General features: G+C 37.9%; 2 protein-coding genes across 6 annotated transcripts; one reads left to right on the top strand and one right to left on the bottom strand.

Moving 5' to 3' along the window:
* The first annotated feature begins 3,684 nt into the window (after nucleotides 1-3,684).
* On the top strand, nucleotides 3,685-9,561 carry mettl9 (methyltransferase 9, His-X-His N1-histidine). 5 transcript variants are annotated; one of them, XM_077503986.1, is made up of 7 exons: nucleotides 3,685-4,311; nucleotides 4,582-6,464; nucleotides 6,629-6,790; nucleotides 7,003-7,193; nucleotides 7,273-7,482; nucleotides 8,383-8,567; nucleotides 8,673-9,561. In XM_077503986.1, exons 2-7 carry the CDS (start codon nucleotides 6,306-6,308, stop codon nucleotides 8,900-8,902), a joined length of 1,137 nt encoding a protein of 378 aa, XP_077360112.1. In that variant the 5' UTR covers nucleotides 3,685-4,311; nucleotides 4,582-6,305; the 3' UTR covers nucleotides 8,903-9,561. The 5 variants fall into 5 exon arrangements, with proteins under 5 accessions (XP_077360112.1, XP_077360111.1, XP_077360110.1 ...); XM_077503985.1 differs by having other exon boundaries at nucleotides 4,426-6,464; XM_077503984.1 differs by having other exon boundaries at nucleotides 4,423-6,464.
* A 246-nt stretch (nucleotides 9,562-9,807) lies between these two features.
* On the bottom strand, nucleotides 9,808-20,788 carry LOC144005629 (uncharacterized). Its single transcript, XM_077503981.1, is given in 3 exon segments — nucleotides 9,808-12,793; nucleotides 12,795-13,888; nucleotides 20,356-20,788. Coding segments are annotated over 3 exon segments (1,314 nt in total). The 5' UTR covers nucleotides 20,480-20,788; the 3' UTR covers nucleotides 9,808-12,697.
* Between the last annotated feature and the right edge of the window lie 3,810 nt (nucleotides 20,789-24,598).

The raw sequence follows: 24,598 nt of genomic DNA, 5'->3' as shown, positions 1-24,598 counted from the left end.
ACAGCAGAAAAAAAGAAAAAACAAAAATTAAAAGAAAACCCCAATAAAATCATCAATCAATCATAGTTTACATGTTCAAAATGGAGTAGGAATAAGTTAAAAACTTATCTAGACCTACCCCTTTTACTTTATATATTTAAACTTTTCATTACTAATTTACTTTTTTTTTTTTTAAATAAAATGTATAAACCTGGTTATTTATATATATATATATATATATATATATATATATATATATATATATATATACACACACACACACACACGTGCACTTAGACATGCATGCATTTGCCAAAAACATACACATGAATTTCCTATACATATACCATAATACCCATCTAAATCATATACACATACTCACATGTACAATTTTCATACTATGGTCTGACATAAGTACCGGTAATTTTTTTTAACTTTACTTTTAAACATTTTTTTAAACTCCAGAAGTGGGTCACATTTTTTCAGATCAATTCCCAATTTATTCCACAAATTAACACCTTTTACAGATACACACCTTTGCTTAATATTTGTTCTTGTTTTGTTTTTTTGTAGACACTTGCACCCCTTAGATCACAAGGACTGTGACTAATTTCAAACAACTTCCTAGTACTGTGGTAGAGTAAATTCTTAGAAACTTTGTACATTTGTGCTATTTTAAACTCAACCAATTAATTCCACTTGCATGTTGTGTTACAACTCAAAGTCAGTTATGATGTTGGAGATGTTTTGCTCCCGCAATTGTCAGTCATTTCGTGAGATTTTTTTTGCACTCAAATGAATATTTTACGTTAACTTGTTCAATAAACTTGAAAAAAATGAGGTATTGCGGCGTCTAGTTGTTTGCGACGCCACGGCAGGCAGACGTAGGGACTTAAAACCTTGCTAACGAGCACCGTTTTCTAATAGTTTTAATCAAGTTTACTCGCTTCAATTCCAATCCACAACACTGCGATAACACAAGCATGCACTTAGTTTGCCGAACAAGATACCTTTAATAAGACAGCGCAGCTCGTTCCTCCACAGCCCGAAGCGACGTTCTCCTGATTGTACTTCACGGTTCCAAGTTGATTATTGTGCTTATTCCAATATCGATTTGTTTGATGCGCGTTGATGCGGTCGACAAAAAGTTCCTTCCCCCGCTCACCCCACCAGGTGATCAATGACAGACACACACCTGCCCCACAGGTGAGTCCACTTACTAATAAGAAAGACAGACCACTCCCACTGGTGAGTTGTGACACCGCCAATTATCGTGATAGTTTTTTTAAAATTGAAATCTTGCATTTAACAATCACAACAATAAACATCAAATATAAGTTTCCATCTTACCTACATTCACAATAATTAAGACAAAAAAAACAAACAAACAAACAACAATATACATCAATAAGAAAGACAATAACAAAAAATAAAATAGTAAAATAAACAGCAAAAAAAAAAAAAAAAGGCACAAAAAAGATTCGATTAGGGTCAACAAAAGATAATCATCGTGATAGTAAAACGTGCGGGTGGACGTTGATTACGCACAAACACACAAACACCCACACCCACACAGGAAGAAACCACCAAAAGGTACTATATGGCTCCTACATAAGGCTATTGATAAAGAATGTATCAGAAAGAAGTCAATCTGTATGAAATTACATGTGGTTTGCCAAAATGTAATAAATAATAAAAAGTGCCTTGAAGCATTTATTTGACTGTTCATTCAATATCAATTTCAGTATTTAATATTGATGTGTTTGTTTATAGTTGCTTATTTCAATATGGAAATATTTCTATTTGTTGTTTTTATGTTTTAAATAGTTCACTGCTTATTTATTTACATATTTACTCGATTATTTGAATCTGCCTGCGATTGGCTGGCGACCAGTCCAGGGTGTCCCCCGCCTACTGCCCAGAGCCAGCTGAGATAGGCGCCAGCACCCCCCGCGACCCTTGTGAGGAATAAGCGGTCAAGAAGATGGATGGATGGATGGATTTGAATCTGCATTTTGTCTTTAAATATTTATGAAATTAAGTCAGTATTTATTCAAATAAATATGAAAATGTTTAGCTATATGTTTATTCAAATATGTACATAGTTAACGGTTTCATTTATTTAAATATTTATTCAATTATATGAACTTTTTTAAATATTTTGTGGTATTTCCCCATTTATTCATCTTAATTAATATACATTCAATTACCCCCAGATTTATTATAATTTCATTTTGTCAGTATCTATTTCTTTATTCAATATTAATTGTAGCTACAACACTTTATGTTATCTATAATTCTGTTCCATCCAATATTGGTAACGCTTTATATTAAAGTCCTATTATCAAGCATTAAATAAGAGTGTTAAGTGTTAATAAGACCCTTATATAATGCTCATTAAAATTATGTATTCATTAGTCTACATGAGCATTAACAATGGCACTATTACAGTTAAAATCAGAATATAAGACATTTATCAAAACTTAGCTCATAGGGCCCTTGCAAGTCCTTATAAGATGGTCATTATATGTTCATAAGACTAACGTTGTCATTTTAACATAACAGACCCTTATAAGAATCTTCACATATCCAGTGTGTCTTTGTCATCAAAATTTCATTGATCTTTTTATTTTATTTTATTTTTTTATTTTTTTTATTTTTATTTTTTGCTTCAATACTAATAGAATATTCTTAATTGCGCAACAGTGGTTAATTTTCAAATATTTGTTCGTTGTTAGTTGTGCTTTTTGCAACTAAAGCTCGAACAATGTATTATTAAGGCTTATAAATGTTCATAAATACATTATTAAGTCTTTAATCCATCCATCCATCCATTTTCTTGACTGCTTATTCCTCACAAGGGTCGCGGGGGGTGCTGGCGCCTATCTCAGCTGGCTCTGGGCAGTAGGCGGGGAACACCATGGACTGGTTGCCGACCAATCGCAGGGCACACAGAGACGAACAACCATCCACACGCATACGCATACCTAGGGACAATTCGGAGCGCCCAATTAACCTGCCATGCATGTCTTTGGAATGTGGAAGGAGACCGGAGTACCCGGAGAAGACCCACGCGGGTACGGAGAGAACATGCAAACTCCACCCAGGAAGGTCCGAGCCTGGACTCGAACCGGAGACCTCAGAACTGGGAAGCGGACGTGCTAACCACTCGACTACCGTGCCGCCCTAAGTCTTTAATAAACAGTTAATTGAGTTCTTGCAGCTACTGGCTCTACAGTGAAAACAATGCCTTGTGAAGGCACATTAATTATTAGTGGTTATTAATTAATTAAAGATTTAACACTTGTTAATAATAGTTTTCAACACTTCTACATCTGGAATAAACACAAAATGTCATGGTTCTGGTTTCTCCCTCCCTGCAGTTCTGGAGTGTGGCAGGAGGCGGCGCCAACATCGCGTTACGTAAAAAAAAACATTTAAATAAAGGTTCATTCCCATTTTACAATAGAAATGTTTTATTTTGGAACATTTATAAAGAGAGCCCATCTACACAAATGTGTGAACGTTGAACGGCTCTCTGTAAAGACGTGATTCACATTGAAAAGCCGTTCAAAAGACTCGATTCGTTCGTGAACGTCACATCACTGATCAACTCAACGCGGCTGAAAAGGCGGACAAACCAGCGTCCGGTTTACTTTTTACAGTGACGCGGAGACGTTATGGCGGAGCCACGTTCATGCGTATGCCTTCATACTTTTTTTTTTTTTTTTAAACCACTAACACACAAGCTTACTTCATGTGAGCCACATGGGGTGTATGCCTTGTGCGCAGACCCTGCTGGTGTGACGTCACGTTTAAGTTGATGAATTTTGTCACTGGGATAGACGTGTTTTTGCGCTTGACGTCATCACCGTCATCGTATAGTTTCATTTCACCGTGTGCGTGCGTGCGTACTCGTGTGTGTTTCAATCAAGAGATAGTTCCCGTGTGACGTCACCACGTCTTTGTCCACCAAACGTGTAGTCACAGCTTCTATCAGTGTGTGCAGCAGTGATGGGGGTGAGAAAGGAGATAACCGTGTCCAGTCTGCAGAAAAAAAAAGCTGTCATGGATTCGCCTTCAAACTTAGCCCTGAACAATGTGTGTGAGGCCTTTTCACAAGCCGACATGTCAGACATGTGCAGCTTGCACAAGGAGAAATTGAAACTCTTCTGTTTGAACCACTGGGAGCCTGTTTGCTTCATCTGCATGGTTGCAAAAATCCACTTTGGCCACACGTTCCGTCCCCTCGATGAAGTTCAAAAAGATTACCAAGACAAACTCCAGGATGGCCTGCAGGAAGCAAAGAAAAGACTGAAAGATCACATTGAGGTAAGAGACATCTGCAATGAACAAGTGACGTACATCAATGTCCAGAGGGAGCAGGTAGAAAGCAATATTAAGGATTATTTCAAGGAGCTTAATCATTTCCTGCTGGTTGAGGAGGAGGCCAGGTTGTCTGCTGTGACGAAGGAAGAGGAGGAGAAGAGTTGGATGATAAAGGAGAAGATTGAGGCTCTTGAAAGAGAGATGGCCAATATGTCAGAGGTGATCAAAAGCACAGAGGAACTACTGACATCTGACCCCGTTTTCTTCTTGAAGAACTTCAAGACTGCAAAGACCAGAATCCAAGATCTGCCCGACTCCCCCGACCTGCTCCTAGCAGCTCTGCTGGACGAAGTCAAGCATGTGGGCAACCTCAAGTTTAACGTGTTGGACCGAATGAATGAGATGGTCTCCTACAGTCCCGTCACTCTGGACCCAATCACGGCCGATCTAGAACTCAGTCTGTCGGAATATCTGACCAGGCTGAGTTTTCAAGAATAACAGCAGCGTCCAAAGAGTAGCGTTTCTATCAATCTGAGTGAAATGTCATGCGATTTTCCCAAAATGTAATATATAATTAAAAGTGCCATGACATGTTTATTTGACTGCTTATTCAATAAATTCAGTAAATATTTGTTTTAATATTGATGTATTTGTTTCAGTTTGCTTATTTAAATTAGGGATAGACCAATTATCAACTGGGTCGATTAACGGAGCCGATATTCAGCATTTTGAGAAATATCGCCATCTGCCATTTTGAAAAATCATATGGCTGATAATAGATCCATTAAAAAAAAAGGGAACTTCAGGGAACTAATTCAAATATAAATAAAAAAAATAAAAAATGAAGTTTTCATTTTTGCCGACCCTGGGAACACTCTGCCTTCTATTTTTGTGTGAACTTAAAGCTAAGTACAAATTTAATACTTCAGATATTTTGAAATTTTGGAATGCATTAATTGGTGTAGAAAACAATTGTTTGTTTTTATTTAACTTTTGAAAACATGCTACTGGCCCTGGGAGATTTAAAAAAAAAAAAAAAAAACTCCCAATATTTTCCTAACCCTAAAAGTTGCTCAATAAACATGTTTTAAAATTCCCCCAAAAATTAAGAGCTGAAGTTTGTATTTTTTCCACATTTTGTTGCTAATATTTTCCTTTTTTTAGTGAAAAATGAATATCAGCTCCAAATATCGGTTATCGGCGTCCTTGACTACTAATAATCCGGCATCAGCCCTGAAAAAAACATCGGTCTATCTCTAATTTAAATATTAAATTATTTCTATTTCAACATTGTCTCAATGTTTTGCATATTTCACTGCTTATTTAAACATTAACTCAACTATTTCAATATGTATTTTTCATTTAAATATTTATGCAATTGAGTTAATATTTATTTAAATACTTAAATATGAACATATTTAGTTAAATGTTCCATTTTATTTAAATACTTATTTAACTATTTCATTTATTTCAATATTTAATCAGTTGTTTTTGTGATTATAATCCCCATTCATTCATTAATATTCTATTTCAATGTTTATTCCTAATTTCATTTTTCAGTAGCTGTTTATTTCAATATTTATTTGAATATTTAGTTATTACACTTTATAATTCCGTTTTTAAATATTTTGTTTAATCATTTCTAATTTCTATATATATTTATACAACATTTCAATATTCAGTATTTATTTTGACACTGATTTAAATGTAAATGTTTAAGTATGTCAATATTCATTGATTTATTTTTTTTAATGTTTTTACAATAGGAATTAATAGCAGAAGACCCATGCAGGCATGGGGAGAATTGAAAGATATTGATTACATCTATAGAAATGGAAAGGGAAAAAAAGAAAAGAAAAAGAAACAGCAAAAAAGGACTGTCAAGGCGTCTTGACATCGGCTATCGGACTCCAATAATATATTCAGATCAGGCTAAAAATTTCTGCGGTAAGTGACGGAAGTGGAGGTCACGTGTTTCCGGTTGAGCATACTAGCCAATGGTCCGTAACGAGACTCGTCTCGAAATATTTGTTTTCCTTCTGGGCAGGGACCTCGGTGGGTTTACCACTGGGCAAAGTTTGTGGAAGACAGTAGCCAACGTTTTTAAAAACCCACCGCACCCTCGGGTTTGTTTACTTTTTTGCTTTGGAAGCAAAGTAAGTCCCGGCGTGTTGTTTTACGATTGGTTACTGCCTTTTCCCCGTTTATCTTCTTTCCACAACCTCGCTGCTTTCTCTGGTCGAATGACTTCGCTTCTTCCTGACGGTGTCGATGGCCAAGTATGCTCACAAATTTATCGTCCGTTATGTGTCATCTACAGCTGAGGACATTGATTTTTGTGGCGTGGGTGCTGGGTTACGTCGTCTTTCTGCACTCCATGAGGATGATATGGACGGCTAAGTACGCGCGAGGTCCACTTGCACGCTCACTTTTAGTGAATATGGTGAGCGAAGGGGAGAGAACTGCGATGGAGACACAAGAGGTAGGAATGATTTGGCATCATTGCTCTGAGATACGACATCGCCCGACGCAGAAACGCACGCGCAGTTAACGCCGTTGTGATCACGTGGTTGGCGGTTCGAATCCGGGCGGTGTCTCAAGCCCAGTTCTGTCATTTCTTAGTTGCAAAGAACCGAACTCTGTATGGTTTCACGAACTTCCGCATTGACGTCTTCCTCGTTTCTTTTGTTCCAGTGGTACAAATGCTGCCCTGATCTGCTTGGGGAGTCTCTGCGACCTCTGTTTGTTCAGAGTCATCTGGATTCAGGCACCAAGGCTTTCCTCAAGCAAAGCATTGAGAAGTCTAACTGGTTGTTCACACAACTCTATCACTCCTTTGTATCAAGTGTACTTACCCCTCTGGTGTCACGCACTTCCATCAATGGGTGAGTTCATTAATACGAACACAACTGTCTCCATGTTCGTATGGAGCACACATTTCTAATCGGGTGCTCTCCTGTTTAGGTTTTTGGGTCGTGGATCCATGTTTGTGTTTTCCGTGGAGCAATTCCAGAAACTCCTCAAGGTCGGACCAGACTGGAAGGCAGAGAAACTTCTGGATCTTGGAGCCGGTGACGGTGCTGTCACAGAAATTATGAGAGGTCATTTTAGAGAGATTTATGCTACGGAGGTTTCGCCACCCATGAAATGGCATCTCCAAAGGAGGAATTTCAAGTAAAGATTTGGAGATTTCTTCTTTCATTTTTTCTTTTCTTCTTCTTATTCTTTTTCAATGATAAAGTAACCACTACCAAATAAAATCTTTAAATACCCTTCATGGGCCTTCATCTAAATTTAATGGTTCGAAATTAGATTGGTAACAAACTCACAAAAACCAACACTATTTCAGAACCATTCCATTATTTATCTGTCAATTATGGATTCCATTGTAATATATTAGGCATTTTTCAACAGTGGACTTTTTCAGTTTTCCAGAAATTTTGTGGACTGTATTTTAATTTTGATAATTAAGGTAATATTATTTTATTTTTATGATTTACAATTGATCAGTCGCAGGGTTAGTATAGTTTTGGAATGTTCATTTTAGTTAGTTTTTATTTCAATTTGAATATTGTTTTTTTTAATTCACTTAGTTTGAAATAGTTTTTAGGGTGGTTCGGTTAATTTGTATTCGTTTTAGTTGTTTAAAAAATGCTTAGTTTTCATTTAGTTTTAGTACGTTTCAGTATTACTTTTTGTTAAAAAAAAATGTCTATTTCTTGTAATATTTAATAATCACCATGATAAAATAAAAAACTAACACGTTATCCCTAGCGTTGTATTTCGGCCGACTTAAATGAAAATATCCAGACGAGCCGAGCCGCTGGATCCAAAAGTCAAACACGCAAAATTGTCATCTTGGCGCGACATCATCTGAAGGTGCTTTTCTATTGGCTGCTGCGAGATGACGTCACTTCAGTTCAAATGTAGTGCATCAAACCGTTCTAACATACTTACACATACGTCACCTCAATATACTGTTTCTGTTTTAAAAACATTTCATTCTGGTATTGTGGACACGTGAGCCAATGCTGCTGAAAGTAACACCTGTTGCTCTTTGCCCGTTATCCACAGATTGATGGGCATCGACGAGTGGCAGTGGAACGGCCTCCAGTATGATGTCATCAGTTGTCTCAACCTGTTGGACCGCTGCGAGGACCCTCTACATCTCCTGCGGGACATCAGACGATCGCTCGTCCCCAACACTGGACGCCTCATTCTGGCCGCTGTTCTTCCCTTCCAGCCCTACGTTGAAGTTGGTCAGTTCACAAGACTTCTACAAAATACTGAAGAAGCATGATTTTATCTTATGGTTGATTTTTTTATTATTTTTTTTACACCAACTTTGTGTAATTTCTTGATAGGTGGGAAATGGCAACGTCCACAAGAACACTTGAAAATACAAGGCAAGACATGGGAGGAGCAAGTCACGAACCTGTCACGTGAAGTCTTCCAAAAGTCGGGATTTGAGGTCGAGACTGTGACCCGCTTGCCATACCTCTGTGAAGGGGACATGTACAACGATTACTATGTTCTGGATGATGCCGTTTTTGTTCTGAAGGCGTCAAACGTGACCGATGAGTCTGGTCAATGAAGAACGAAGCTTGATGTGAGGGTGTGCCTATTTTGCCAAAATGAACTGAAATGGTGGGTTGGAGGTTGTGGGATACGCAGCTATTATGTTTACCAAACTTTTTATGTGACAGTGATACCTCGTCATTTTAAAAAAAGGTCACTTTATTACCGTAACCCAAAGTGTGTAGGGATGGTAAGAGCTACACTTCGCTATACTGTACTGTATTATGTATCGTGTGGGAAGTGTTAAGTAAATACTCTTCATGTCAATGTGAAAAATCATATCTAAATGCACATTTATTTACATGATTTTAGTGATTGATTCATTGATTTTATACTCATTTCCATGATGCTCGTGTTTTTTTTTTTTTTTTTACAAAAACTGGTTTCATAAAGCACAAATACTGTATAGTGTAAATCTGTGTTGTGTAGTGAAATTCAACTTCAAAATGTGTCATTACTGCTTCTTTGCTTTTATGATGTGATGTAAATCCACAAAATAGTAAATAAGAGGTACCAGCACCATTTTGTAGCTGTTGGGTGGAAACCCCGTCTCTTCAAATATGGTCAATTTCATATTTTTTTCCCACAAATCAATGCTGGTTTTTTTGTGTGTGTTTTTTGTTGTTGTTGTTGTTTTGTTTCTTAAAGGCACATTAAATTTGAACGTGACTGGGGTGCTGGTGGTGTGTTGATTGTAGTGTGCAACGGTTTATGATAGCAATATAATGCCAACTTGAGTGAAGTTGTGCATGGTAACTCCAGCAAAATGGCCTTTTAGTCAGCCTAGTAGTCATTTTGGAGATGCAACGATTTATTTGATCATCTTTTATAAAATGTTGCATTGTACAATGTCTTTCATTTTTCCGCTGGAAGTGGTGCTACCTACCAATACTATATAAGAACACAACCAAGAGTCAGAAGTTCCCATCATTGTTTATTATATATACAATATAATATACAGTATCTCACAAAATTAAGTACGCCCCTCAAATATTTGTAAATATTTTATATCCTTTTTGATAGGACAACACTGAAGAAATGACAATTTATAACAATGTAGTCAGGAAGTATAAAATGTAAATTTTCTGTCCCATCCCAAACAATTGACTGCTGGTAACAACACTGAGGGCCCATTTAACCATTTTCCCTCCCTGGTGTCATGTGACTCATTAGTACAAGTTCAGTGAACATGCTCAACATCATATCTAGAGGTTGTCTTTCGTAACCAGATGCCAACACCTATTTGGTTCTGATGACGTCAAGTTTGTGTGCTGTCAGCCAGCTTGTTGTCCCGTTAACAATGCAATAAAAATATTTACAGTGAGAGCTGGAGTCACTTTTGTGATAATGTACTGTAATGTAAGCAAAATTCTTTAATGCTGTATTGGACCTTGACACAAGTAATATTTGTATTGAAAGAATGCATTGAGTTATAAAATAAAGACTGTAGAAAGTGATGGATTACTTTTAATTTGTTTAGCATAGTTAGGGGAAAAAAACAGCTTGAGCACATGCGTCTTATTTCAAGGTTACTGGATATGAACATCACACAAAAACAACTTGAATACAACGCTTTGAGTGTTTTAGCACAAGTACTAATTGTCATACTCAGCATTTGCAAATACATCACAAAAATGTAGATTTAAAATCAATGTCATTGTAATTACATTTAACATGGAGAAAAAGTAATTGGACAATTAACTCAGAAGGCTGCAACAAATAAACAATAAAAACATGGGCCCTTCCCTCATTAACCTGTCATCAAATATGCAGTTAAAAGGTCTGGAGTTGATTCTAGGTGTGGCGTTTGCATTTGGAAGCTGTTGCTGTGTACACTGTACACACAACATGCTGTCAAAGGAGCTCTCAATCGGGGTGAAACAGCCCATCCTGAGGCGGACAAAAAAAGAACAAAACCATCAAAGAGAGCGTATAAATGTTAAGAGTGGCCAAATTAACAGTTTGGTACATTGTGAGAAAAATAAAATGCACTGGTGAGCTTGTGAACTCAAAAAGGTATGGACATCCATGGAAGACAACAGTGGTGGATGATCACAGAATCCTTTCCATGGGGAAGAAAAACCCCTTCACAACATCCACTCAAGTGAAGAACACTATCCAAGAAGTAGGTGTATCAGTTTGCAAGTCTATCATAAAGAGAAGACATCATGAAAGTAAATTCACCACAAGGCGCACACCATTAATCAGCCTCAAAAATATAAAGGCCAGGATTGACTTTGCCAAAAATGACTTGACAAAGTCAGTCCAGGTATGGAACAGCATTCTTTGGACAGATGAGACTAAAATCAACCTGTACTAGTTTTTTTTTGATTATGAGGAAACCCAGCGTTTGGTGACGTCCATGGGTTCCAGAATTCAGGCAGTCATTGTCTGCAAAGGATTCACAACAAAATATCTAACAGTACAATTTTACTCAATTGTTTATTTGTCCAATTACATTTGAGCCCCTGGAATAAGGAGCATTTGCATAAAAATAGTTACAATTCATATATTTATGTGCAACCTCTTGAATTAAAGCTTAAAGTCTGCACTTGAATTTCATTGTAGTTATTAGGGGTGTTAAAAAAAATCGATTCGGCGATATATCACACAACCTACATCGCGCGATTCTCGAATCGATTCAATAATCGGCAGAATCGATTTTTTTTTTTTTTTTTTTTTTAGGATTCACACCTTGAGCATGGAAGAATGTTATATGAACGGCACATTAAGCCTTAATATTTTTATTTTAATGCTGTTCAAATGTGAAACAGATTGCAAACTGTTTGTGTACAGTGGCTCACGGTTATAAGCCTCAAGTTTTAGATAAATATATTCATACAAATCTTACAGTGTACATGTACAAATTTACTGATAGTATTTTCTAAATTTGAATGGAAAAAAATCGCAACAATCGACTTATAAATTCGTATCGGGATTAATCGGTATCGAATCGTGACCATTCGTATCGGGATTAATCGGTATCGAATCGAATCGTGACCTGTGAATCGTGATACGAATCGAATCGTCAGGTACTAGGCAATTCACACCCCTAGTAGTTATTGTAGTTGTTTCCGGTTAAATCCAATGAGGTGGCATGCAGAGATCAAATCGTGAAAATTGTGTCACTCTCCAGATATTTCAGCATTTAGGGTACATGTGAACATGCCAGATTGTAGCCATCGGATAGTTTTAACCTGCAGCCCATTGTCAGGTTGATGTAACATTTTAAAACAAATTCAATTTCAAAATAGGGTAAGCCAAGACACATACAATACACAATACAATGCAATTACACAAATCATTCGTTCATTCAACTGTAGACATGATTTCTGCACCATTTTAAATAGGGGTGTGAATTGCCTAGTACCTGACGATTCGATTCGTATCACGATTCACAGGTCACGATTCGATTCGATACCGATTAATCCCGATACGAATTTCTAAGTCGATTGTTGCGATTTTTTTTCATTCAAATTTAGAAAATACTAATCAGTAAGCTTGTAGAGTGTAAGATTTATATGAAAATGTATTATTTATTTATCTGAAATTTCAGTCTTATAGAGGTTGTAATCTGTTTCATGTTTGAACAGCATTAAAATAAAATATTAAGGCTTAATAGGCTTCCATGCTCAAGGTGTGAATCCTAAAAAAAAACAAATAAAAAAAAAACAAAAAAAACGATTCTACCGATTATTGAATCGATTCGAGAATCGCGCGATGTAGTATCGCGATATATCGCCGAATCGATTTTTTTTTAACACCCCTAATTTTAAATGTAAATTCATGAATGAGATCATATCAAGCTTCATTAATCACTGCTATTCTCAACAGCACACGTGTGCCTCTTAACTTTATCCTTACTTGGGAATCTTTGACCACAAACTCAGCAGGAAAAAAGGTTTCCCACCAGTGTGGATTCTTGTGTGTGGTTTTAAGCTTCCCTTTCGAGAAAAATTTTGACCACAAACTGAGCAGGGAAAAGTTTTGTCACTAGTGTGGTTGCTTGTGTGTTTTTTTAAGCTGCCCTTCTCAGAGAAACGTCGACCACAAACTGTGCAGACAAAAGGCTTCTCTCCAGTGTGGGTTCTTGTGTGTCTTTTTAAGTGTCCCTTCTGAGAGAAACTCTGGCCACAAACTGAGCAGGCAAAAGGTTTTTCACTAGTGTGGCTTCTTGTGTGTGTTTTTAAGTTTCCTTTGTCAGTGAAACCTCGACCACAAACTGAGCAGACAAAAGGCTTCTCTCCAGTGTGGGTTCTTGTGTGTCTTTTTAAGTTTCCCAACACAGAGAAACTCTTCCCACAAACGGAGCAGGCAAACGGTTTCTCACCAGTGTGGGTTCTTGTGTGTTGATTTAAGCTTCCCTTCTGAGAAAAATTTTGACCACAAACTGAGCAGGTAAAAGGCTTCTCTCCAGTGTGGGTTCTTGTGTGTATTTCTAAGTGTCCCTTCTGAGCGAAACGTTGACCACAAGCTGAGCAGGCAAAAGGTTTGCCACCAACAGTGTGGACCATCATATGTTTTCTCAATTTATACTTGTCGCCAAAAGTCCTTTCACACTGAGAACATTTCCAAGGTTTGCTGTCAGTGTGACATGTCACGTCACCGCCAGACTGTTTATAGTCATCAGTGTGAGCAGAGTGTGAGGTGTCTTCACCATCTGACCTTGGAGCAAACCAGCTGTCTGCTTGTGATCCTACACGGTGGTCCTCATCATCTTCTGTTTTTATTTGTTGTCTTGAGCTGCTGCTTGGAGGCTTCTCCCCTTTCTTCTCTTCAAATTGACATTCATCTTCAGTCTTCAAATGGACACCATTCACGGGCAACTCTGTGAAATGCTCCTCCTCCTTAATGTACGGTGGAAGCTGCTCCTCTTTTTTTATGTTGGGCAACTGTGGCTTCTCCTCTTCTTTAACCTGAAGAGGCTTCAAGTCCTTCTCCTCTTTCACGCCAGGTAACTCTGGCTCCTGCCGCTCAGGACAAAGATATTTTTCACTGACGTCTGTTGGACACAAGATATATAATTACATATGGTTTAGTAAACTCACTTTTTTTGTGATGTTATGTATTTTACATTTATTTACATGAGTTAAATAAAAAGAAAAAAATGAGTGAAAGAACAAAGAAATTCTATTACAATTACTACACTCCACAATTACAAAAACTGCATAGTCGTAAAACAAAGATTAATGCTCAGTTTTTAATTTAACTTAATACATTTGCACCTTTTATACATTTTTAAATAAATAATTTAATACATTTAGTTTAATCTAAAAAGGAACTTGCAAAATGTCTAGTGTTTCAAATAATTTTATTTGTCTTAGTATGTTTTGTTTTTTACGTTTGAACAATTTCTTTGTTTTGTTTCTTTCTTTTGTACCCAAAAAAATATTGACATGCATCAATAAATAAATAAATGAATACATAAATATTATAATTTCTGTTTGGTCCAAAAGGAACTTACATAATAGGGCTGGAAATAAAAGTCAACCAAGTCAATTGGGTTGACCAGAAAAAGTGGTTGACGTAAAAACGCATGCGTCGAAGCTATTCGAGTAATTCTTAAAAACATATTTGCGGCACCTGGACGTTGCCGGGAAGCCCGGAACGAATACTTCGGGTTCCACACTGACATTTATTGCTGACGGACTCAGATTCAACACAACTTACTAAGATGCTCCTGAGGGTTTGTTTGTGGACAAAATTAACATCGCTACATGTCTTATGTTTGCAACAAAACAATGCGCGTCAAAATTCCTAAATAAATAAAGAGATTAAATGCATTTTTTTGCCGCCGGCCAGACACACGTAAGATGGCGGGTGGCCCTACGTGCATCAGCAACAGGAAGCGGTAAACATAGAGCAAGACACTTTTGAATACGGAACTACAGCCGAGTTGTTTGATACAGCGTTTGATACAGTGGACCACAGTATTCTGTTGGCTTGTTTACAGCACCAGGTAGGCATTGGTGGTAGTGCTATTGAGCGGTTGCGATCCTATTTGGCCGACAGAACATTCTGTCTTCGCCTTGGGTGCTCCGAGTCCCGCACTGCCCCACTGTCATACGGTGTCCCACAAAGTTCTGTATTGGGGCCCCTACTGTTCTCATATTTACTGCCCTTGGGCTCCTTTCCTCAGAAAACATGGAATCTAGGAATTTAGAGTCCAGTTTAAGATTCTTCTATTTGTTTTCAAATCTCTAAATGGTCTTGCCCCACCTTATCTCGCTGAGCTCTTGCACCCTTACGCACCTGCCCGGTGCCTCAGGTCAGCAGACCAGACTCAATTGGAGGTACCGAGGGCTAAGCGGAGATTTAGAGGAGATCGAGCCTTTGCTGTTGCCAGTCACTCCCTTTGGAACGTCCTTCCACAAAATATTAGGCAATCCCCCTCTTTATCCTCTTTTAAAACATGTCTTAAAACACATCTGTGTTCTTTGGCTTTAGGCGCACCATGAGACTTGTTTTTGGTGTTTTGTGGTGTGTGTGAATTTGATGTTTGATGTTTAATCTGCTTGTTTATCTATGCATTTATTTATTTATTTATTTATTCACTCACCTACTTCTTAGTAATTTACTGATGTAAAATGCGCTTCAAAATGTTTGCTTTGTTCTTGTTCTGCTACCTTATTATTTACTGCACAACCGATTTATGTGTCATGTACAGCACTTTGTATACAGAAATGCCTGTTCTTAAAGTGCTCTATAAATAAAGTTGAGTTGAGTTGTTCCCCCCCTCCTCACTCCAAGTAGCGTGCAGGCGAGGCAATTCAACATTTGCCATAAGTAAGGACTATTATACTCCAGTTTTACGCCACCAAATAGGGCTGGGTTCAACATTCCTTACTATTTGTGTGTCCTTTGTATGCAAACATAATTTGCATAAAATGTATTTATGTGTGGCTTGTAGAAAATGTCGGACTGACTGTCTGTGTGTATATATATATATGTATGAAAAAGCATTTGCAACTTGTTCAAAGAACTGCAACACTGATTTTTTGATGTGCACAAGTGACATGATGATGTACAAATTGGACAAGTGTTTTTGAGAAATTCCATTCTCATCTGAGAAATAGCTTATCCAGACTAGGGTTGTCACAAGAACCGATACTTCCGTACCAAGTTAATGCCAAGATTCTGAAAATGTGACGGTACTGCCTTTTCTACAATACCCGAAGTACCGTTGGTACCGAGGCGGCATATCTGGCCGCGTCTTGAGTTTTTTTTTTTTTTTTTTTTAAATCCCACACAAGCTTACATCATGTAAACTGTTTTTGGGGTGGATATTAGCGTTTTCTGGCAACCCACGTAACATCTAATGATGTCACGTGACTACCCTCCCGCTGCGACAATAATAAGGAAGTAGAGCAACATGGCAGTAGCCCGCCGCACATCTGCATCGTCTTCAACTGCAGCAGCCGGGCCCCTCAGTTAGATGAGAAGAAAAACACCAAAAGTCGCGCATGGAAGTACTTTAGATTTGAGGTTGATGTGCAGAGATTAAGATGCCGAAACAGTTTCCAGACAAAAAGGGGGACACGTCTAATTTAGCGAAACATGGACATCCAGACTTGTGCAAAGAATTCAAGGCAAGTGCATTTGAATTCCCGTGTTATCATTGTTGTCCATATCTAAACTAATAACGTTAGTATAGTGACCGCACGCTCACTCAATGAGCTACTTTGCGAAGTAACGTTAGCATTATGTTCAGCCTCGTCTATCCCGCATAATAAAGTTAGGTAATGTTCGGGTAGCTAATTTACTGAATCACCTCAATAACATTAAACCATCCTGAAATAATATATCAAACGTTAATTCGTTATTTTGTTTGTTTGTGTGTGTGACTGTGTGCGCGCGTGTGTGTGCAGGGTTCTTGCAGGAATCACTCAGTGAAATTTTAGACCTTTTTTAGACTTTTTTTTTTTTTTTTTTTTTTTTAGACCATTATGAAAAAATTTTTAGACCAACTTCACGACCGACCGAAGCCCACATATTTGATTCTCAAAACCATGTCAACTTGTACTGGTTTCAAACATGTCGAAGTGCACCAAAAGCATACAACATCCATCCATTTTATTGACCGCTTATTCCTCACAAGGGTTGCGGGGCGTGCTGGAGCCTATCACAGCTGGCTCTGAGCAGTAGGCGGGGGACACCCTGGAGTCTGGACACACTTTCCATTCTGACTAGCTAAAAATAATTGTCCACACTCTCCGTTCAGACATGCTAACTGCAGTATCTTGGCGGAAAGTCCGGAATGTAAACTTGAAATGTATGTTTCCCGGTAGTCGACAGAGTACCGAGCAACCTAATTAACAATGCTACATTCACACAAATAGCGAAGGGGCTTTGTTAGCATGTGATCAGATCACTCTTGGATTAGCGATTGTTACTTTCAATGCCTGTTAATTGTTAATTTCTTGCTTGGTTAAATAAAGGAAATGAAAAAAAAAAAAGTTTCGATTAGCTTCACTCGCTAGCACTTCATTGCCGGAGCTGTCGTGTTCACACCCCTGGACACGGCCGCTTCATTGACATTCGCACACCGGAGATAGGGGCTTTGCTTTGCTTCTACTTACATTATGGCAAAAGTCCTCTCGGAAAAAAAAAAAAAACGTTTCAGCATCGCAATTAACTGGCCACCACTGTGCTAATATGCTTTGGCTAATATCAATAGTGATGTCTTCTGTTGTTTCGGTACACAGTTCAACAATTGTAACAAAAACGAAAACGTGAATACATACCAACCCAGGTCTGCCAAGTTCGTCGTTCACCACCCTGCCCGTTTGTTTGTTTTTGTCCCGGTAGTGTGAGCTTGACATGATGAGCTCGGGATGTCCGCAGACAGCAACAACGATAATTCCTCCCCATCCTGTTATCGTATCTCGCGGCAAAACAAGCCGCGCACGTCATATCTCACCAAACATCTCATTTGCCCCGCCCCACGTACCATTGCTCCCGCCCGCCTGAACTACATTGAATTACAATGCAAACGCACCCCCTCAAACGTCTCCTCCACTTTGAGCACGCAAATAATAGAAACACAACACGCACGTTTTTTGTTTTTTCTTTCTTTCTACAGAGCAGACACTTCTCGGAATGTAAGGAGCATATGTAAGAATTTTAGACTTGGGTAAATTAAATTTTAGACCTAGGATGAAAATATGGCTGTTTAAGACATTTTAGGCGTAAAATTTAACCTTCTGAATTTTAGACTTTTTAAGACTTTTTTTTAATTTTTTTATTTTTATTTTATTTTTTTTAGACACCGCGGGAACCCTGTGTGTGTGTGTGTGTGTGTGTGGGCGTGTGTGTGTGTGTGTGTGTGTGTGTGTGTGTGTGTGTGTGTGTGTGTGTGTGTGTGTGTGTGTGTGTGTGAGAGAGGCTACATGCTGCAACTGGTTGGTAAATAAGCACAGGATGATATATATATATATATATATATATATATATATATATATATATATTAATGCTACATGCACTGTGATGCATTTTTCATTTTACAGTACTTTAGTGTTTAGTACTTATTGTTTGTTTGGTTTGTTTGTTTGTTTGTTTAGTCATTGAACATATAAACATAACATAAACAAGTAGCAAATAAAAATTTAAAGACGAAAACTCATAGCAATTATTCGTGATGGTTTACATGTCCAAAGGGAGTAGGAAGAAGTTAAAAACTTGTCTAGTCCTACTCCTTATTCTTTGTATAACTTATTTCATTATTAAATACAGTAAATACATTATAATAAAAGAAAAGGTGTAATCCTGCTCGTGTAGACAATTACGCTTTAACATACGTACATTTGTCCGTAGTGTATGTACATTAATTTCTTAGGCATACACAATAATAATACATCCTCATATTCACATATACAATTTTCATTACATTCATAATGGTACATCGATAAAATTTAATTACATTTCTGCAATTGTAATACCTCATGACTGATTTAAATAATGCTCTTGATCGTTACTTTTAAACATTTTTTAAACTTATCAATTGACTTGGATCTTTTCAAGTCATGACCAAAATGATTCCACAAATTAACACCTCTTTACAGATACACACCTTTGCTTAATATTTGTTCTTATTTTGATTTTTTTGGTAGACACTTGTACCCCTTATGTCATAAGGGCTCTCTCTAGTTTCAAATACCTTCTGAATACTGTGGCAGAGTAGATTGTTGTAAGCTTTATACATTATTTGTGCTATTACTGTACTTGCACAGTCTTTTATTTTATTGTCCACTCCATTAATACATTAATGCACATTATTTTAATTTAATGCTTTAAAGCTACATGCCAATTGTTCTGTTTAAGCACACAGTATCACTGTTTGTTGTTCTCTTCTAGTAAAGGAGTGTATGTTGAAGTACATAGAATTTATTGCTTATTTTCTATTTTTACTGTGGTATTGAAATGGCATCGAGAATTGTGGAATTTCAGTGGAATTTCGGCATCGACTACTACATTTCTGGTATCTTGACATCCCTAACTTTCACCACCAGCCTGGTCAACGCAAGCCATAACATTCCCCCAAATAACTTATCACAATACTTTAAATTATCTCATTTTGAAGAAGGCGGCCTACACAAGGGAGGACTTTGACACCATCAAGAGCCTGGATTCTTATTCTAACTATTTTGTGTCTGGATGGGTGAAGGATGTCAGCTGCGTTCAACACTACAATGTTTGTCTCTTAGCAGCAAAGGTATGTTCTATTTATCTTTTGGTTGACACGGGTTACTGGTGTAAAAAGTTATTAATGAAATCGTTTGTGAAACTCGTCTTGCTGTATGTCCGGGACCTCCCGGAAGGCAAACATCCCATAACAAATGAACGTCGAGAGCTTGATTTTCGGCGAGCGTTTTCGTTAAAAGGTGGTAAATATGTCAAGTGTCACAAAAACAAAATGTCCTAAGTAGGACACAACTGTGAATCATTGAAACCAGTCGTTTGAAGCCGCTAGCTGGGAAAAAAAAAATAAAAAAAAGTTGCGTGGTAGTTTCACGCTAGCCACCGTGCTAGTCTTTTACTCCTCACTGTCTTTCACGCGGTTTAAAATTGCTGCCGGCTGTCGAAAGAATGCTCTCATCTCTCTTTGAGCCATTAGAGCATCCGTTGGCCGCGCACAAGTTCACCATAGCATTGCTCGCTGATTTATCAACTGTTTGACCTATTTTTTTTAAGCTCACACTGTTTTCTAATTCACTCGCATTGACGCGCTGACCATCACCGCTAGGGGCGCACTAACGTGACGTCACACTGGAAGGGTCTATTGGGCGTACAAGTGACACAGTGATGTGAAAATTGACTAAGTAGTTCTGAGAAATTCAATTCTGATATGTACCAATTTAGGGACTGAGAAAACTGTAAAGTAACGTGTCAAAGTACTCAGATAAAGATTCCTTTCAGAATAAAGAAGATATATTGTTGAAAAGTACTAAACTGAATAATCAAGTGACAAACCTGCTCCGTTCAACACAAGTCGCGACTGCTTGCAAACGGCGTCCAGCAGTTGACGTTTTCGCTCGTTCTCCTCTTGTGCTCCACCAAGCTCCTCTTCGTACTTGATGTTCGTTCTTGCGTACATTTCACACGATATTCACGACACTTTACGTTCGTTGACCTAATTTGCCTACAACAGACACGTTGTCTACTTTTTTTGGCGGCTAGCAAGCTAAGCTAAGAAAGGCTAAGCTAAACAGGGCCGAGAGATTTCGACGAGCTCTGAATTGAACCGAATTTAACCAGACACGAAATGTAGCAATTACATTTGACTTAAATAAAGTAGTGACGGACTTACAATGTCGATGTTTAAGTTCGTTCAGTACGTTCAGGAGGAAGGATTATGAATTATACAGCGAAGCGTGTGTGGCAACGTAAAGCAGCCTGGTCTGGCATGTGAAATATACGGCAACTCCAGTTGGACAAACCACGTTCCACGAGAAAAAAAAGAAAAAGAAAAAAAAAAGTGATGTAATAATACATCACAAACTAACACATTTAATTCTAGATTCCAGTAGTATTTAAAAATAAAAAAATAAATAAAATAACCCTAACCCTGAATTTGGACGAATAATAATATGAAAAAAAACTATATTTCTAGTTCTACATCCATACATCAGGTGATGTGCTACAACATAAGAGTGTAGAAAAGAAATGAGGTTGAATGGATACTTAAATTGATGGGTTTACTAAATATGGAAAGTTTTTTCAGTAGTAACATTTACCAATTAATTTGAGATGATGCAACGCCAGCAAACCAGCCGCCGCCAATTTGCATTATTAATGCTGTGAATAAGACGCGTTAATGGGTTTCCCATTTCATTTTAGGCTTCTTGTATTGAATACTTAATGCTGTAATGTAAATGTTGCCACTTGGATTTTGTCGGGAGCGGAGTAATGCTACTTTTGAAATTACAAAAATCAGTTATACCATATCAATCTAGGCTAAATATTTTATTAGATCCTTGTCATTTTCACAGGATCATCTGAGGTAGCAGTTGTTGGAGAGACTTCTTTACAAACTGCAGTCAGCCTGAAACCAGCAGCCATTCAACTTGGATTTTGTTGAGTTTTTGATTCGTCATGACCTTATTCTGTTTAAATCTTTCTCTGGACAGTCAGGCAATTTATCTGAAATTACAGAAGCCTTGAGACCTCTATCAATGCTGTTCAGAGGGAAATCTGAGAAACTTCTATGCCTATGGTTCAGTGGTATGGTATTCGTCTCTCAACCCAGAGGTTGTGGGTTTGAGCCCATGCCATTGTGACCGCGTCAAAGCATCCTTAAGCAAGATACTGAACCCCCAATTGCTCCTGATTCAGTGTCATCAGTAGGTGAATGGGTAGTCAAAATGTAAAGCGCTTTGAGGGCCTTGTAAGGTGGAAAAGCGCTATATATATGAAGTACCATTTACAGTGGAACAAGAGATTAAAGTTGGACCTGGGCCTGGTCATCCCAGAATTGTATTTGTTGAACACACATCTTCCAGTTTCCTGTCTTGCAAAATGCCTATCAGAACAAATTACAGAAGGACGCAAGAATTTGGCTTGTCTGGAAGAGGACAATACAGCACAATGACTGGTGATGAGCTTGATGACATAATCTCAGGTGTTAAAGATCAGACGCCAAATGCTGGATATAAAATGGTCCAATGTCATTTCGTTTCAATGGACATTCGTGTACAGTGGTGGAGAATGATGATGTCCATTCACTGTGTTGATGCTGCAGGGATCTTCATGCAGATGACAGAGCTAGGATACGTTATGCAAAGAAGTTATTCCGTGCGTAGCCCTCTATCCTTGCTCGACATTGACACAAATCATAAACTCATAAGGTAATGTAAAATAAACTTCCTGCAATTATTACAATCACTCTATTTTATTCTTTTCCCCATGTATAACATGATTGGTGGAGTCGATGGTTACTCAAGGGTATGTTAAGAATTTTAGCACTTTGCTGAAAGTTTTTAATGTGCATAAAAGTTGAGTAATGTTGTATAGGAATATATCTTAGAGACAAGTGATTACCCCGCTTGAGTTTTTCTGATTTTAGGAGTTTTGAATGGTTGATTTCCAATTCTCCAGATGAATCTGAAAAAGGGTACTAAACATTTTTCCAGCTCATGGGAAGGGAAAAAGTCTCATTTATTTGTGGCTGGTATTATTTGAATATTTCAGATATTTATGGGAAATTTTTATACTTCAGGACAGGGGCACCTGACTGGACAGCAGAAGAAAAAAAAAACACTTGGGACTCTTAGTGGCGACTTCTTTGACTAAAAGTTGCCATTTCTACAAGTCATGACCATCATTGTCCTGCTCTTGTCCCACCCACGGAGAGCAGTTGCATTTGTTAACACCTCTGGTAGGACCTCAGCACGTTAAGCTGTTGAGTGACTATTCAAAATCTTTTATATATTCTCAGATCCATCTACAAGTATGCACTTTCTCACAAGTCAGACAAATCAGCACACTAGTAGAACGAGTGTGTTTTTACACACATGCCCCAAAATAAAAGAATGAAACTAGAGCTGAGGCATGGTGCATGATTGGTTAGCACAATTTGCCTCCCAGTGCTGAGGACGCAAGATCGAGTCCAGGCTTCGGCCTTCCTGGGTGGAGTTTGCATGGTCTCCCCTTGCCTGCGTAGGTCTTCTCTGGTCTCCTCCCACTTTCCAAGACATGGTTGGCATGTTAATTGGGCCGTCTGAATGGGGAACCGCACGAATGCTATTTTTAGAACACAAGGTCATGTGACTTCAGCTTTAACCCGGAAATAGGTGAGAAAGTAGTTCGCTCATTGACGAGCCGCTTAAATAGTGCTTTTGTTATCCTTTATCTCCAGAAAAACAGCATGCTGAGTCAACACAGCTGTTATGGAACTTGCACAAACCACTCCAGACATTGCAACTGTCTACATATGTATTCTTTGTTTCTTGAAGTCAAAAATTCACAAGATTTAGCGCAGTAGACATCTCGCTAGTAGACTGTTTACATCCGTTTAGCAAGACTAGCCTGCCGAGTTTGACCCTCCTCACGAGACTTATGAAGATTAATAAAGTGTGGTGACGTGTATCGTGCAGTTCCCCATTGTCCCTTGGTGTGCTTGTGAGTGTGGATGGTTGTTTGTCTGTGTGCCCTGTAATTGGCTGGAAACAAGTTCAGGGTGTACCCCGCCTACTGCCTGAAGCCAGCTGGGATAGGCTTGTGAGGAAAAACGGTTCAGAAAATGGATGCAAACTAGAGCTGCAAGCAGCTATAAAGGGCCCTCGCGGCCCGGACAACTCTGGATTCCTAGCATGCTGGGGTACATTGGAATTTGAATGTTTTTTTTAATTGCACAATAAACCTGGACAATACGTTTGTTTGTTTTTTTGTTTTTTGCCAAGTCTGATGTGCTTTCAAAATTTCAAGTTTTCATGTATTTTAAGACCAACTAAATCAGCATGATCTTTATTGGCAAACGGCGTGCATCCACAGTTACAGCATTCGGCTAGTAAAATGTTTTGCTTTTACTTTTCATCGGGAACATCTTCAGATGAAACACGCACAGATTCAAATCAATCGGATGAAATCTGTGGGAGGAGTTAATTAAAATGTGAACTCTGTAGTCGGCCAAAATGGGGCAGAAATTGAAAGTAAATCCAAAATGGTGAACTTCCTGTTGGGTTTTACGTATGACTCCAAAAGACTTTTTTTTAGGTCATCTGTTTGCATGATCCCTGCTAAAATCTGTATCAAAATTTCAGAATGTTGTGCGATAAATAATGTTGAGATTTTACCCTTTGTTACACTTTTTACAGTAATTTGAAGAACTGACCAAACGTTTTGATTTCAAAACTAGTAATCATCAGCTCAACTGGCACAGCAGCTTGAGAGCGCCAACTTTTCAGTCGTGAGTTTGTGCAAGTCATGGAGAGAAAAGGCACGTGAATAGCAGTACTTTATTCAGGATCATAATCAGGTACACTTTTTTTTTTTTTTTTTTTTTTTTTAATCTAACCACAATGAATCAAAGTTTCTAAAGTCAATTTCAATCATTCACTTACTAGATATAAACATCACACAAAAACACAACAACTTGTATTCAACAATTTGAGTGTTTTGGCACAAGTGCTAATTATCATACTCAGCATTTGCAAATAGAACACAAAAATGTAGATTTAAAATCAATGTCATTGTAAATACAATTAACATGGAAATT

This window comes from Festucalex cinctus, chromosome 17 (assembly GCF_051991245.1).
Source record: "Festucalex cinctus isolate MCC-2025b chromosome 17, RoL_Fcin_1.0, whole genome shotgun sequence".
In the NCBI taxonomy this organism is placed as follows: Eukaryota; Metazoa; Chordata; class Actinopteri; order Syngnathiformes; family Syngnathidae; genus Festucalex; species Festucalex cinctus.
Note: the sequence above shows the minus strand (reverse complement) of the source record. Positions and strands in the feature narration are given on the sequence as shown.